This window comes from Podarcis vaucheri, assembly GCF_965113315.1.
Source record: "Podarcis vaucheri genome assembly, chromosome: Z".
In the NCBI taxonomy this organism is placed as follows: Eukaryota; Metazoa; Chordata; class Lepidosauria; order Squamata; family Lacertidae; genus Podarcis; species Podarcis vaucheri.
This window is the reverse complement of record NC_138758.1, coordinates 49,588,628-49,605,869: the sequence shown is the minus strand read 5'-3', so window position 1 is coordinate 49,605,869 and position 17,242 is coordinate 49,588,628. Positions and strand designations below refer to the sequence as shown.

At 47.2% G+C, this 17,242-nt stretch overlaps 1 protein-coding gene across 1 annotated transcript in view; it reads left to right on the top strand.

The window, feature by feature from the left end:
* The first annotated feature begins 1,500 nt into the window (after positions 1-1,500).
* Positions 1,501-17,242, top strand: part of NPDC1 (neural proliferation, differentiation and control 1) — a 62,357-nt gene continuing 46,615 nt past the window's right edge. The window contains exon 1 of the mRNA XM_082209015.1: positions 1,501-1,670. Within this exon, the coding sequence (XP_082065141.1) occupies positions 1,610-1,670 (61 nt within the window). The 5' untranslated portion in view covers positions 1,501-1,609. The remainder of the gene's footprint in view (positions 1,671-17,242) is intronic.

Below are 17,242 nucleotides of genomic sequence, written 5' to 3'. Positions count from 1 at the left end.
TTGTCAAAAATCAGCTGATAATGCCACAAAAATGTAATCGATTTTGTCACAAGATCTGATTTTTTTCATTTTTTAAATAATATTTTATTAAGTTTTATCAGTAAAGAAATTCAGAAAAATACAAAAACAGAAAAATACAAAGTTACAATATACAAAAATACAAACATTAAACACAAAAAAAGAAAAAAGAGAAAAAGAAACACATAAAAAAGAAAACAAAACTCCCTCTTTTTAAATTTCTCACCTTTAGTTAACTTATTTTCCTGACTTCCTCACGCCTCCCTTTTTTGTATCCCTTTTTTAAAAAAAATTGGTTCAGCAAATTCATATCCAATTAGTTTATCTATTATCAATCCCATCTTACATTTTACCTTGTTGCTAGAACCCCTTCAATTCATTTCAATGTCATCAGCATTCAAAAATTTTGCAGTGTTTCTGTAAATAAGTTTTAAATTTCCTCCAATCTTCTTCCACCAACTCTTCTCCCTGGTCTCGGATTCTGCCAGTCATTTCCGCCGGTTCCATATAGTCTATTAATTGCGTTTGCCATTCTTCCAGAGTGGGTAAGTCTTGTGTCTTCCAATGCTTGGATCTGATTTTTTTCAAATCAACATAGCACAAAAACCTGAGCTGATGGAGAGAAACAGATGCCATTTCCTGATTCAGCAGTGCAAAAATACCCTAAATCAGTTGTAGAAATCTAGACAACATTCAAAAAGTAAAAAATTATTGCCCAGTGTAATAACAACAGGGCATGCTGTAGTATTAAATAAGCCAATAATCATTAATAACAATAAAATAATAAGCGGAATATTGATTCTTATTATTCATGGCTAATAACAGCAGCAATAAATATTAATCACTGTAAGTTCGGGGAGTATTTCTTTTTTATTATCAGTGACTAACAATAATAATAAGAGAGTATGAATATTAACCAACCAATTAATAATTAACTGTAAGATGGTAAGGAGAGTGTTTCATTTTTATTATTTATGGCTAATAATAATTAAAAAGATGTTTCAGTATTAAATAAACCCATCAGCATTAATAGCAATAAAAAAGTCGTGCGGGTATTTAGTGTATAGTATTAATGACTACTACTACTAATAAAAATAATAACAGATCATGCTTTAGTATTACGCAACTGACCATCATCAATAACTATGAAATAACGGCGAGAGTATTTCTTTTCTTCATCAGTACTACTAGAGTATGCTTTGATACTTTGACATTAAAAAAAAAAAACATGTCCCGGGGTTTAAGCCCCACCAGCGCGGCCAGGTGGAGGCGGCGGGGGCGGAGCTTTGCGCGCTGCGCTCGGCACCCGCCTCGCCCTTTCCCTCCTGCGTCCCGGGGCGATTGCGAAGCCCGGTTGCACCTGCGGCCACTCGCGGCTACGGCCAGGTGGGCGGCGCGGGGCGAAGCCTGCTGACCAAAGGAGGGCTGCCATTGGTCCCTCGCGCGCGCCCGCCCCCTCCCCGCCGGCTGGCCCCGCCCGGGCTCTGCTTTGCTCATGCCAGCGCAGCGCTGCTCCCTCGGCTCCCCTGTGCCGCATCGCCAAGCAGCCGCCGCCGTCGCCGCGATGCTTCGCCGGGCCAGCCGCTGAAGGATGAGCGCCGCTCCCTTCCTCCGCCTGCTGCTCCTGACGCCCCTCGCCTGGGGCCTCCTCAGTAAGCCCCCTCCCCCTCTGGGGGTCTCTCTCTCTCTCTCTCTCTGGGCCTCCCCCGCCTGCGGGCTTTCTCTCCTCCCGGTCGCTGTGCCCCCCCCTTGCACCCACCCCCTCCTGGATTTTCTCTTCAGTCCTAATCTCCCCCACCATTACTTTTTCCCCTAGCCAGAATAACCCCCCCAACCTTCCTCTTCGCTTCGCTTCACTTTGTCCTTCGCCCCCCTCCACACCCCTTGTTCTCCTTTAGATACGCCCCCCCCCCACCCGTCCTTTCCTTAATTAACATTTATCTTACTAGGGTTCAATCCCATTCCTCCCCGCATTTCCTTCATGACCCCCCCCCCCGCTTTATTTTCCTAATGATTCTATTCCGAAGCTTTAATTCTCTCCCCCTCCATTCTATCCAACCCTGATTCTGTCTGGCTGACCCCACCCTGCCCGAATAATTTCCTCTTAGTTATGTGCTGCCATTTATGCACTTTGTTGTTGCTAGTGGGGGCTTGGGGGGGGTATTCCACCGTTGGCAGTTCTTTCTGAGGTGGACTGGCTTATATTGGGGGCTGGGAGTTTAGCTGCAGGACTGGATAGCTCCTGCCAAAGTTATACAGCACAGTACAGTCGTACCTCTGGTTACGTACTTAATTTGTTCCGGAGGTCCATTCTTAACCTGAAACTGTTCTTAACCTGAGGTATCGCTTTAGCTAATGGGGCCTCCTGCTGCCGCCACACGATTTCTGTTCTCATCCTGAAGCAAAGTTCTTAACCCAAGGTCCCCTTTCTAGGTTAGCAGAGTCTGTAACCTGAAAGGTATGTAACCTGAGGTACCACTGTACTGATATGTGGCCTCAAGGCTGTTTCCTTGGTGTTGTTTTTAACGTGAGTGCTCTTATTGTGCCTTACTTCTCGGTCGATGTGTCTTGCATGTGTGGCCTTGGAGCATAAGCTCCTGCTTAGTGGTGGATTTCACACCCTGCCCCCACCCCACCCGTTGGTGTTCACTAAAGGAGAAAGGCTTCATTCCTTCCCACTCTGATGGACGGAGCACCTAAAACCATGTGTCATCCAGTAGAGAAATAGATTCTGGGAAAGAGGGCCCTCTTTTCTTGTTGTGCATAATGGACAGGTAGCTTTTTTGTTGTTGCTAATTTACCATTTAATCTTGGTATGGAATCAGACCCCATTGTCTGTGTTGCAAATGCTGCAGCATAGCAGTCCTTGCTAATCTGGGGCACCTCCTGATGTTTTGCACCACAAACCAGCACAGTGGCGTAGCGTGGGTTGTCAGCACCCGGGGCAAGGCAAGTAATTTGCGCCCCCTAACCCGTGGATTTGCGCCCCCTAACCCCCAGATGTTGCGCCTGGTGCGGCCGCACCCCCCTGCACCCCCCACGCTACGCCACTGAACCAGCATAAGCCTGATGGGAGTTGTGGTCCAACAGACCCGAAGAGCACCAGATTGGCAAAGACACCACCTGCACACTCACCCTCCTGGTACCTGAGCTGGTTTTGCAACTTCTGACTCTCACAAATACAACCTTGGACACATCACATAAGTCACAAAGCTCCTTGATTGATTGATTGCCAGGATGCCCCGATAGCAGAGATGCTTCCTGCGTTCCCAGTAGTGTGTCAGGATTAGGGTTGCCCAACCTTTGGAAGATGCTGCATGCTGTTCATCTGCATGAGTTACTGATCCGCAGCAAAGGCTCCTGCAGAGAGACAGAGGGCAGCATCCACTAAGGGAGGCCCACTGTCACCACCATTGCACTGGTGTGGCAGAATCAGCCATTTAGACCCCTTGAAGAGGCTTGGCGTGATTGGAAGGAGGTGTAGTCAGAGCAGCAAATCGGCCAGGGTTGCAGTCTGCATCTTCTTTGGTGGGTGACTGTTCCTGACTGTGAAAATTTAATGAATTCCTTGCTCACTGGGTGGAAGTTGTTGTGTAAGAGATGCAATAAACTTTCCCCCTTCAGCTGTTTGGGTTTGTGGACTTTGTGAACTGTCTGCTACCTTTACGCGAGGAGCTGCCGCTCTCTTCAGATAGCAGCAACGCTCTTGACTTTCCTCAGTCAATGGATTGACACATCTTGACTTTTACCTGAAGTGGCTAGAAAGCATTATCTCAAGAGGGGCGGTAGGATGCTAGAATCTTGCAGCGGCCCTTCTCTGTAGTAGCAATTGTGGATGTACTTCTCAACTCTATGAGGCATTCAGGCCAGTCAGTCAGTCAGTCAGTTTTATTGCACATAGCCAAAGGCTGCCGCAATGTACACAGAATCATTCAACAATTAAAAGAAAATATACTGGATTGATACAAAAAACTTAAAACATTTATATTATGAAGACATTACCTACTCTAAACAGAGCTATAAAAGTACCTTAATATACAAGTTAAGACATTAAAAAATAAAATTTGTAAGCTAAAGGTATCACATGGCCACTAACAGATTAAAAAATAATGTTAATACAATGTGCAATTATATTCAGAGTTTGGTGATAAAGATAGAATATAGCTTGATGTAGATAGGGTCAAATAAATTCATCTCCTTTACAGTTGGGGGCTACCTTGGCTATATAATTTGCTCTAATTTTCCTAGCGGCAGTTGGAAAGAGTGCTACACGCCAGGTCACATCCTTATCTGTGTCTGCGAGGAGATATAAAAACACATCAGAGGGGTTATGGCCAGGGATCCTTGTCCTTATAGGTGCGAAAAATCATTCTCTTGCTTCATTATATAAGGGGCAGCGCAAGATATAATGCATAAGGTCCTCTACTTCAGGACATCCCCTAAATTGTGGGTGTACTGCTCAACTCTGTGGGGCATTCAGGCAGTGGATGTGGAAGGCAGTTTAGAGCAAATGTTTTAGGTGTCCTCTTGGGTGTTTGGCCTTCATAATAATGCTGAGGCCATCTTTGCATCACTGAAGCACGTAATTTTGGACAAAGCTGTTGCTGCCCTGGCATAGTGCAAAATTAAGGAGAGCTGCTGTGCTAAAATGTGGGATTGCTCTCTTGCAACTCTGGCCCCGGTCACACCATACAGTCAAGGCATCTAAAGCAGTGTGGAGTAGTGGTTAGACTGCTGGACTGTGACTCCACCATGAAGCTCAGTGGGAGACCTTGGGCCAGTCACCTCATCTCAGCTGCACCCACCTCGCAGAGTTCTTGCAGGGATTAAATGAGGAGGGGGAGAACCTGAGCTCCTTGGTGGAATGAGTGTGTGTAATAAATAATAAATAAAGAGTCATGGCTTCCTGCAAAGAATTATTGGAAGTTTAGTTTAAGGGTGCTGCAAATTGTTATATCACTATATTCCCCTCCCTGAACTACAATTCTTAAAGTGATTTAGCAATCCATCCCTCTTCCCATAGTCACTGCTGGCTGGCACCATAAGGGAAATGGGGGGGCATTGTCCCCACTTTGCTATTTTAAACACGCTTTGCAAGCAGGAATTAAATTGCTTTAACTGACAGTTTGGCAAAAAGTGAGGGGGGGGGGAAATCATTGACTTGTTGGCATTCATCCAGGGCTGCCTATCCTCTACGCAAAGAATTATGTGCCAAGAGAAACTGAATTCTGTGATTGGCAAAAATTATGCAAATTTGGCTTGTTTTGCCTAATTTATTTGGCTTCTACTGACTGTCATGGGGAAGAGAGAGATGGGATAAGTCTCTCTCTCTCTCTCTCTCTCTCTCTCTCTCTCTCTCTCTCTCTCACACACACACACACACACACACAGCAGGTAGCCCTGCTCAGCTCCCCTCTTGCTCTTGAGGTTTTGCCAGGTACTTCCACATATTTTTCATTGTTATATTTGCTGGTGATGAGGGACAGGACCTTTCCTCTTTATTTGTCTTTTAAAAGTGAAAGCTGAAAATGCAATTAAAAAACAAGCAAGCAAGCAATTGGTGGGATTGTTTGGGCTTCAAACCACCAATTAAGAGCCAGATTGTGGCCAGGTGCTATATGGGAATTGACTAATTAAAGGGTCCTTAGAATCCTAATAGTTGGAAGGCACCCAGAGGGTCCAACTCTTCAATGCAGGAGCGGGGGAAAGTGGAGCCCCAGCTGAACAGGGCTGCGCAGATGTCCACTGAGACCTCAGCTGTGGGGGCTTGTCATTGTGGAAACGCTCTGGAGAATTTAGCCCCAAGTTAAGCATTGTGCAGATATGCTCTTCTAATTCCAGATTCCAAGCAAAAATAGTCTCAGAAGTCACTCAGATTCAGTGGAGCAAAATGTATGCATCTTGATGACACTTTGTCAGCCCTAAATCAGTTTTGAAAATGACGAGTTAGAGTTATTAACATAATTATTCTTGGGCAGCTAAATAGGTATAGCCTTCCTTAGCTTGAAGGCGTTTGGCTGAGCATATCTGGGACGCATCTATTCTCCACCCACTCCCATTCCATTACACAGTAGTTGATAAGACTGTAGCTTAATAGCTCGGTTTTACGCCTGTGTCCATGTACTAAATCACACATTCAGAATAAGAGTCTTTAATGGCCTGTACCACTTCAGAAGAGCAATTGGGTTCGTTCCTTTTTTAAAAAAGAGTCCATACTTATAGAAAGCTAGTTCATCAGGGAAGATATTTCTTTCCCACTCCTTTATGTGGTATTTCTACATGCAGGAAGTGCATGTTGGTGCAGTGTAAAGTGATAATTTAGAAAGGACCCTCCTGTTTACATTTTATTGAGGGAAACTTTGCAAATACTAAACAGTAATGCATGCATTATTTTAGGTATGCCCATAAGGGGCCATTTGAATGGTGTCCATATGGTCACAATTTGAAACCTGAGCTGGTTTGAAACCATTTTGACTATTAGTATCTTATCTCCTGTGAAGGACACTCTGGTAACCATGATTTGGGTAAAGGAGTTGAGATATCAGTTTTAACATCACAACTGATGACATGCCTTACTGGTTTGTTTATTTTTAGTACATTTGCTTTTCATATGTGTTTTGATACATTTATTCCCAGTCGTCCCCCCCCCCCCCAGATTCTCAGGGCACAGTGCGTGGTTTTTCATCTTCTCTCAATCTCGATTTTATATTCTCAGCAACCCTGCGAGGTAGTTTATTCTGACAGAGAGTGATTGGCCCAGTTTCAGCCAGTGAGTTTCATGGCTGACTGGGAGGGTTGAACTTGGCTTTCTCCTGGGCCATGTTATTGTTGTTGTTTAGTCATTTAGTCGTGCCCGACTCTTTGTGACCCCATGAACCAGAGCACGCCAGGCACTCCTGTCTTCCACTGCCTCCCGCAGTTTGGTCAAACTCATGCTGGTAGCTTCGAGAACACTGTCCAACCATCTCGTCCTCTGTCATCCCCTTCTCCTTGTGCCCTCCATCTTTCTCAACATCAGGGTCTTTTTCAGGGAGTCTTCTGTTCTCATGAGGTGGCCAAAGTCTTGGAGCCTCAGCTTCAGGATCTGTCCTTCCAGTGAGCACTCAGGGCTGATTTCCTTAAGAATGGATAGTTTTGATCTTCTTGCAGTCCATGGGACTCTCAAGAGTCTCCTCCAGCACCAGAATTCAAAAGCATCTCCTGGGCCATAGATGGGAAGTTTCCAGATGTTGCTGGACCGCCCAGAAGCCAAGATGGCCAATGGTCAGGGATGATGAGAGTTACCCACCCCTGTCCTAGGTGGTCTGTCTATCCAGGCACTGCAGTTGTCTTCTGTCAGTTCCCCTGCCAGCACTGCTTCCCTTGCAGCTGCATTAGTGCCGCATTGGACGGCGCAACAAAGGTTGTGTGCCTGGAGGTGGTGTTGTCAGTATTTTGGGTCTGTGCTGCAGGCATCTGCTTAGGGGTGTGGTGGTGTTGTGGGGAAAGTCTGTTTGCTGTCCATTCCTGAGTGGCACAGCGCATTGAGTCGAGGTGCCATGGCTGCAGGCAAGGGTGGCACCGAGTGCAGCTGTAGCAGATAGAATGCTTCTGAACCTTCTGAATGGCTATAGTGATGCACAGTCCTGTCAGGATCAGCTCCCAGGATACTCCCCCTTGCAGGGAGGACCAACGTAGTCCAAAACATCAGGAGGTCACCAGGCTGACATATGGTGACGCTGTGCAAATGAGCACCTAGAACAGTGGTTCTCAATCTGTGGGTCCCCAGATGTTGTTGGACTACAACGCCCAACATCCCTGAGCTCTGGCCTTGCTAGCTAGGGGTGATGGGAGTTGTAGTCCAACAACATCTGGGGACCCACAGGTTGAGAAAGGCTGACCTAGAACAAGGGTAGGCAATCTAAGGCCCAGGGGCCGGATCCGGCCCAATCACCTTCTAAATCCGGCCTGCAAACAGTCTGGGAATCAGCGTGTTTTGACATGAGTAGAATTTGTCCTTTTATTTAAAATGCATCTCTGGGTTATTTGTGGGGCATAGGAATTTGTTCATCCCCCCCCCCAGCAAAAATATAGTCTGGCCCCCCACGAGGTCTGAAGGACCGGGCCCCTGCTGAAAAAGTTTGCTGACCCCTGACCTAGAACCTCGGATAATATCAGAAGAAAGGGGGTTGTGGAGACCATTTCCCATATACAGACTACCCTGTAATAACTTATTTCCCAACTGTATGATACGTTGCTTGATTGCGGTCTCCACTGGGTGGATAAGCTGCATGTTCCGTTTAGTTCTCAAAAGGGTGTTTTGATTTTTAGCACTCTTTGCTTGTTTCCTGATCTTCCAGCTAGCATCCTCTCGGGTCTGATCAGGAAGCAAACGAGATTTATGAAGCTGAGGTCTTGTGGGCAGACTGAATGGGCTGTTTCAGGGATGTAGCTCAGCAGCAGAGTCCCAGGTTCGCTCCCTGGCGTCATCCTTCTATGCTGAGGAAAGATTGTTGTCGAAGGCCCACAGAGAACCACTGCCAGTTCATATGGGCAGAACTGAACTAGGTGGACTAGTGGTTGGACACCATATAAGGTAAATTCATACATTTCCAGCGAGAAGAGGGTTAGGGCCCAGCAGTTCACAAATTTTGATCCTGGTGAACATCCACTAGCATTTTACTGCAGCTTTCTCCTAATAAACACATTTTCGTACGCAGTGCTGACAAATATACACATCTTTGCAAGCAGTTTCCTGTAAAATAATGCATTTCTGTATGTTCTTTTCACCAGTGTATCCATTTTTAGGTACGTCATCTTAGCATGTTTGCACCCTTTTTTTTTGTTTGGAGGACATCACTGCAACATTCAGAGAAATGTGATTTTCAATGTATTATTATGACTCTGAGTGTTTAAAGCCCTTTGCGTAAAACCTAGATATACATATACCTGTACACATATGTATACCGGTATACAGTATATACATATATGTTTAATCAAGCTGCTGCTTTGATGGTACTGGCCTAGATAATTTAGAGTCCTCCCTGTGAATAAGGAAACAGGGGCAGATGTTTCTTTACGCTTATCTGGATTTGAACATTGCGGGTTGCCAAACCAGCTTTTCCTGAAGCATTTCACAGGAGGCCAAAGGTTTGCAGCCAGAGAAATGCGTCCTGGGCTTGCATGTGAGTGACACGATTTGAGGACAAGGAACATGTGTTGTTATTATTGTTAATGGCTGTGGTTCAAGTGCTGCCTCTTTGCTTGGCCCTGGCCTGCAGTATGCTGATCACTAGCTCAGGGTGATGGGAAGAGACCAAGACCTTGCAGGAACAAAATTTCTGTGCTAAGTCCATTAAAGGGCCAATGGGAGAGGAGTCAGAAGTGGAGTGGAGGCTTCGTGCTCCCCAGCTGAGCTGCCCCATCCCGCTCCTACTTGTGTGCAAGCAGGAGCAGGGGGGGTCTCTCAGCTGGGAAGCACCAAGCCTCCACTTCTGAGAGATCTCCATCCACTCTTGCTTGCACGCAAGTAGGAACAGGATCGGGGATCTCAGCTGGGGAGCGCCTGGCTGCCCTCAGGTGGTGCAGGGGCTCTCTGACGTGGCTTCCAAGCTGCCTCCACCTTCCCCAACCCCAGCAACTATTCATCCTGGCTGCCTTCATGGGGTTGCAGGGGATCTGATGCGGAGGTGGGGACTCTTTTAAGCTTCTCCCTTGAGGGGAGTGCAGCCGTGAACCCCTCAGTGGGAGGTGTGAGAGAGCCTGTACTTCCCCAGCTGAGCAGCCCCAATCCAACTCCTGTTCCCGTGTAAGCAGCAACGTTGCCTAACAGAAAAGCCCAATCCCACTCCTACTTGCCTGCAAGTAGGAGCAGACCAGTATAAAGTAAGCAGCACACAAAACACTACCAAACCATTCTACGTTATAAATCTTATATTAATAATCCAAAAATTGAGAGAGCTATGTACAAAAAGCCATTCAAATTGTGTCCAAAAGGAAGATTCAGTCTTTAAAGTTCCTTTAGCCAGGCTCCTGTAGATATCAACAAAGGTAAGTTTGATCAAACGAAGTGTCGGTGATGTGTGGCACTCACAATGGAAGTTATACTCAGAATAGAGCATGTTTGGCTTCCGAAAAATGTTCCAAAACTGGAACACTCATTTCCGGGTTTGAAGTGTTCAGGTTCCAAGTAGTTTGAGAACTAAGCTGTTCAAAAACCGAGGTACCACTAAATTGCTCCACTTTCTCTCCACATGGATGCGCCAACCTCCCCTTCTAAACTAAAATCTCAGTATTCAGGTTAAATTGTCATGTTGGCAGTTTGTGATACATAAGTGGGTTTTGAGTTGCAGCTTGGGCACTCTCTCTCTCTAAAAAGCTCGCCATCACTGCCCTAGCTAAAAAGCCCCAAATGTTGTGACCATTCCTCATAGGGGAGTTGTTGCAGCTTCATAATCATTCTGGTGTCTCTTTTCTTCCTGGACCTTGAGATGAGCTTTTCAGTCCTTGCTCTGACATCAGGTGAGCAGGGGGAAAGTAGCATGGCTTTTTCAGTGTTGGCACCACGGTTGTGGAACTTGTTCTTGGAGATCTTCCAAGCTCTCTCCCTCTTTCCACCTTCAGCTGGATGATGAAGTCTTTCATTTTAAAGCCAAGCTAGCTTTAAATAAGTGACCTGCTGCATTTGTTGTTCCTTCAATGACGTTTTGCATTCTGCTGTATCATTGTGTTTTAATGGATGTTTGGTTTTATTGATTTTGTTATATTTAAAAAACTGGGTTCGTTTTGGATAGGACAATGGGCCTGCAATATTAAAGTGAAATGAAATGGATCTTTTAAGTGGAGGTGCTATAGGATTGAGCTGGGCATCTGCAGGCAAACAGGATTATGAGCCCATCAGCCGAGGTCTCTGGCCTGTCACTGTCTCTGTGTTTCAGCCAGCCATTTGGCACTGAGAATTTGAACCCAAGGCTTTCTGGCAGGCTCTGCTGTTGAGCTGCGGGGCTTTACCTTTCAAGTGTGCCAGATCCTCATTTTCCTCCTCCAGACTTTTTTTCCTGTTAACTGAATGCAAAATTTTGGGGGCAAGGATACGGACCAGTGAAGCGCCTTTAATCTAAACATCTGCAGTGTGTTTGATTCTGCTACCCCTGGCAGTAGGAAGGAAGGAGGGGGAAATCCTGAACCTATTATGAAGCAGCGTGGCCAGGGTGGGGGTGGCCAGGATTAAGAATGGGGAGAAATTCGGTTAAGTTCACATTGAAAGATGAACCTACCTAAATAACACATTCTGAAATGATATGAGAATGAAACAAAGTTCACCCTTCTCCAATTTTTGCACTGCTGTTCTGCAGCCAAGTAACATGAAAAAAATTGCGTATAGCAAAATCTCAATAAAATGCATATTTTATTGTAAATATCATGTACAAATGCATTGTTTTAGAGGAAGTTTTTTTTTTTTTACAAATGTGTGCATTAGTGAGATAAATTTGCACTAAAATGCTAATAGATTTTCATGAGCACTTTTTTTTAAAAAAAAATCACAAACTATGTAACTTTTACATTGTAAACCAGAGCTTTCCAAACTTTTCATGTTGGTTACAATGCTTTTGTAGACATGCACCATATTGTTACACAGTAATTCAGTTTTACTAGCAAACCGGAGGTTAAACTAATCCCTTTTCAGCCACGGAAGGAACACATGGAGTGTTCGCACGACACACCTACACACTGCAGCTGGCACAACAGAGAATTGAACTTTAAATTGGAAAAATGAGAACCCGGGGGAAACTGAAATCTGAAGCATCTCCCAACCCTAGTCAGGATAGCCTAGCTCAGGCCTCCTCAACCTGCGGCCCTCCAGATGTTTTGGCCTACAACTCCCACGATCCCTAGCTAACAGGACCAGTGGTCTGGGATGATGGGAACTGTATTCCAAAACATCTGGAGGGCCGAAGGTTGGGGATGCCAGGCCTAGCCCAACCTCCATCAACCTGGTGCCTTCTGCATGTTTTGGACTACAACTCCCAAAGGCCTCAGCCAGAGTGGTTGTATGATGCTGTGGCTGATGGGAATTGTAGTCTAAAACAGCTGGAAGGCACTAGGTTGGTGAAAGCTGGATGGCCTAGTTAGTGCCTCTTAAAATATCTGTTCCCCCTTCCCCCGTGCAGCTGCCTCATTTGATTAGGTGAGCTGATTTGACATGGTGGTTGAGAGCATGAGCAGTGAGTGGGAAGTCGTGGGCTACAAACTCAGTTTACTAGCACAGGAGGTGCCCCTAGATGATTGTGAGTTGGGGCTCTAACCTTCTCCCCCCCCCCAACCCTAACATATTACAATCTTCATTTGTAATATGGTGATAATCATGCTGATCTACCCTACCGGGGGCTGGTTGAGACTGATTTAAGTAAATATTTATATCCCATCTTCGTAGTGCTTACACCCCACTTGAGGCTTCAAACGATAAGATTCTCTATAGCAGCCTTTCTCAACCCTAGGTCCCCAGCTGTTGTTGGAATACAGTTCCCATCATCCCTGACCACTGGTCTTGCTAGCGAGGGATGATAGAAGTTGTAGTCCAACAATATCTGGGGACCCAAGGTCAACAATATCTGGGAACCAGTCAGTGTAGATAGACTATTGGCATAGGTCTCTGCTGTTCCTGTATCATATATTTGACAAACCATGAGCACCTTGTGTAGTTACAGATAGGTAGCCGTGTTGGTCTGCCATAGTCAAAATAAAAAAATTCCTTCCAGTAGCACCTTAAAGACCAACTAAGTTAGTTCTTGGTATGAGCTTTCGTGTGCATGCATGCATGTGTATCTGAAGAAGTGTGCATGCACACGAAAGCTCATACCAAGAACTAACTTAGTTGGTCTTTAAGGTGCTACTGGAAGCAATTTTTTTATTTTCACCTTGTGTAGGTCATGCTCCCCTAAATTCTCTTCTTTTTCCTTCCCACTTCCATTGAGGTACAGTATTGGGAAATCTATTTGGGATGGAGGAGCAACTGCTTATAGCTGCCTGGATGTTGGAACTCCCCAGCCTTTTGAAAACTTGTCAAGTACCTCCATGTGTGGTGGTGGTGGTGGTTTTGACATTTTTGTAGCCATTCAAGGTGAAACACTGATAAGGCGGTTGAAAATTTAACACTCCCTGTTGCTAAAAACCAAGAGCAAACAGAAACCCCTTATTTTGCAGAGGTCTTCATCCCCAGTAGCTCTCTGCAGATTGCCCTGTTCTGACAAATTTGTGCTTGGGGAGCCCAAGGGCCTTCTGCGTCCGAGATTCTCTTCTTCTTACCCCCAAATAAGCATCACTTTAATAGCGCCTGGTGATGGCTGGCTCTGCTCGAATAATCCCTTAAGCTGCCCTTAAGGAGCTGCCTTTCCTGGAAGTACTCCCAAGGCTGCTTCGAAAACCCAGTTTCTAATCTGGAGCTAGAGCTGTAAGCACTCTGCATCCTGGACATCTGTGCTTCAAGGGCAGGCCTGTAATCCCAGGGGGCGGGGAAGGGGGGAGCTTTTGGGAATGGGTGGTTATATGACCCATTTGAGCAGAAGCATCTTCAAATGCTTGGTATCTGGAGGAGAAGAGGTTTTTTTTCCTTGAGGAGCTGGGGTGCAAATTCATTCCTCCTAAGAACTTTCCTTTTAAGGGGCAATCAATGTATTTTTATTTTTAAGGCATGTGCCGTTCTTCAACAGTGTTCCCCTAACAATGAAGTTTTAAAATAAAGGCATGGTGTCTCTGGTTCAGGGGATCTCAAACCCCTTGGAGCTGAGGGAAATTGCCCTCACTTCTTTCAGGAGCCCAGGCTGCCCGTTTTCTCCCCACTGGATCAGAAAAGCTGTCCTCGTCATGGGGGAAGGTAGATAGCCCCACCAGCTCCTTGATTCTCCACCTAGGGTCAGCTTCTGCCTCTTTGGCCTCTCCCCCACTCTGCTGTAGTGGCTTCCTCTGGGGCTTATAGGTCAGGGGTCAGCAACCTAAGGCCCATGGGCCACAAGCAGCCCACAGGGGTCGTTTAACCAGCCCCGAACCAAGCCGCCCTCTCGGCAAGTCCCCACACACTGTGCTAAACTGGTGCAGCGCGGCATGGGGACTCGCTTCCGCGGTGCCGGAAATCACGTCTGTACATACTCAGACGCCAGACGTGTCTCTCCTGGGTGTGACATGGTTGCTCGGGCACCTGCAGGCTCCGTGCTGCCCAAAACGGCAGTGTGGGGCTTGCATCTAGGCTAGATCGGACATTGGCCTCATCCAGCAGGGTTCTCCTTATGTCTCCACCCCCATCGTTCAGCCTGGATACTGAGATCCAGCACTGAGGGCCTTCCCTCATTGCGAGAAGTGAGGTTACAGGGAACCAGACAGAGGGCCTTCTTGGTGGTGGCGCCCACCCTGTGGAATGCCCTCCCTTCAGATGTGAAGGAGATAAGCAGCTATCCTATCTTTAAAAGACATCTGAAGGCAGCCCTGTTTAGTGAAGTTTTTAATATTTAATGCTGTATTGTTTTTAACACTTGATTAGGAGCCGCCCAGAGTGGCTGGGGAAACTCAGCCAGATGGGTGGGGTATGAATAATAAATTATTATTATTATTATTATTATTATTATTATTATTATTATTATCCTTCTTCACCCATTGTATTTTGTATCATACCCTCCCTTTCAAAGAGCTCAGGGTTGTAAACATGAGGGTTATCCTACTTGATCCTTGTAACAACCATGTAAGTCAGGGGTCCCCAAACTAAGGCCTGCGGGCTGGATAAGGCCCAAGGGACTTTTTTATCTGGCCTGCGGTGACCCCCGCCACCCGCTCTTACCGGCACTGTGCAGCTTCCCACTTCCGGGTTGGAGCACCAGAAATAGCTTGTGTGCATGCGCAAACATTATTTCCGTTGCACATCCGGGTCAGAGGAGGCCCCTGCACATGCGCACAAGCTATTTCTGGTGCTCCTCCGAACCGGAAGTGCGCTGGAAATAGCGTGTGCGCATGTGTATGGGCATGTGCTCCCCCAGCCTCTGGCCCACCGCACGATCAGCGCTGGAGATACTGGCCTGAGGTGCAGTAAGTTTGCTGACCCCTGATGTAAGGCATGTAACAAGCATGTAAGGTGGGGAGTTTAATGGAATAGCCATAGCTCAGTGGGTAGAGGAGGTCCCAGGCTCAGTCCCCAATGGCCTCTCCGTGCAGGGATGTCAGAAACACAGGACAGCCGCTGCCCATCAGGGCGAAGGAAGTTTAATCGGCACCCGGTGCGGGGTGTCGGGGGTGGGGCAAACCGCCCGGCGGCACATGTGTGTGTGTGTGCTGTACATACGGCGCACACGCAGCACCACTATGGGTGGGATCCTCTGCTTGCAGCTGCAGCTCTGAGAGCTGGAGCTGCAAAGCTGCATGCAACCAATAGCTAGTGGGTAATAATAATAATAATAATAATAATAATAATAATAATAATAATAATTTTTATTTATACCCCGCCCTCCCCGGCCAGAGCCGGGCTCCGGACGGCTAACACCAATAAAATCACAGTAAAAACATAAGGGGGGGAGACGGGGGGGAAACCAATTTAAAATACAGGTTAAAATGCAATTTAAAATGCAGCCTCATTTCAAAGTAGCCGATAAATCAAGACCATAAGGGGAGGGAAACATAAGGGTCAGACCAAGTCCAAACCAAAGGCCAGGGGGAACAGCTCTGTCTTGCAGGCCCTGCGGAAAGATGTCAAGTCCCGCAGGGCCCTAGTGTCTTGTGACAGAGCATTCCACCAAGTCGGGGCCAGTACTGAAAAGGCCCTGGCCCTACATGAGACCAATCTAACCACCTTGCGACTTGGGACCTCCAAGGTGTTGTCATTTGAGGACCTTAAGGCTTGCCTTGCGCACCGCTGTGCAGCTCCCCCTGGCTTGCTGTAGGCTTGGGAGTCGTGGGCGGGGGGGGGGGGCAGAATGTCTCCCCTGTCAGGATGGCACCCAGAGCGTGCCGCACCCGCCGCACTCACCGTGCTCCGCCTCTGCTGCCCATCAGTGTAGACAACACTGAGCTAGCCTCACTTAGGATGAGGCAGCTTCTTACATCCTATGGCGATGGTGGTGTTAGCTTTGATACCAACAGCAAAAAAGATGATTTCAGTCATCAAGCTTTTGAAACGACCTTTGGAAAACCTCAAGGTTTTGCCTTCCAGCCTTGCAAATGAGCCCACAACTGTACTAGCCTGCAAACTTCCTAATTCTGAGCTAGGTAAACCATTGGTCTGACTCGCTCTTGGCCTTGCCCATTCGTTTTCCTTTTCCCATAAGTAATGAGTGCAGACTTTAACCCAGGCTCCTTGCTAGACCCAGTGGCGCAGTGCTGGTTGCCGGTGCCTGGGGTGGGCATGCGCGTGCAGACTGGGTGAAGTGCATGTGCTGGGCAGGTGCCAGCCAAGCCCTCATGCCTGATGTCACTGGAGCAACCCCACCCCTGCTGGAACAAAGTGGGGCTGCACTGAGCTGCTCGCATGCACAGGGTGGAGCCCAGATAGCCGATGCAGACTTTGGTGGGTGGAGAGGAGCTGCACTGGGGGCACCTGCATAGGGGTGCCTGGTTCGTGCGCCCTCAAAAATTGTGCATCTGGGGCCACAGCCTCCTGGCGGCACCACCCCATGTTATGCCCCTGGTTAGACCACACCACCTGTCTCTCACTCATCCTTGTTCCTGTTGTGCTTCTGACACCTGTGCCATGATAAACTCTTCTGAGACAAGTCAAATGGAAGCTGGCAGAGGTGTAGGCTCTAGGTCTCTCTCTCTTTCTTAAAACCTTCTCTTCTGCTGCTCTTTCCTCTCTGCCTGTCCTCTCCCCTGCTCTTTCTCCAGCCTCTGGGATTGCCTCATAGAGCATCTATCTGTCTCGCAAGCAGAAGAGGATCCTGGCTTTTGCAAGAGCACCTGCCAGAGGGAGGCACAGGTGGGTGGAGTTGGGTAGCAGGAGCATCTGTTGTGGGGAGGGAGGCGGGCTGGATGGCCTGGCATGGGAGGAGAAGGCTGGTTTAGGTCTCTTGCTGGCACCCCATGTGGCGGTGGGAACCAGGGTTTATGGCTGCATGAATCATGCAAGAACAGCTCATTGTGTGTGGAAGGCGAGCATCTGTAGCCTGGCTCCTGAGCTGCCTCTGAGTACCGTTTGCCTCCTGAAAGCATCTTCAGATTTTGCATGGCTCATGCATCTTAGCTCAGCCTTTTCCCAGGCTGGTGCCCCAGG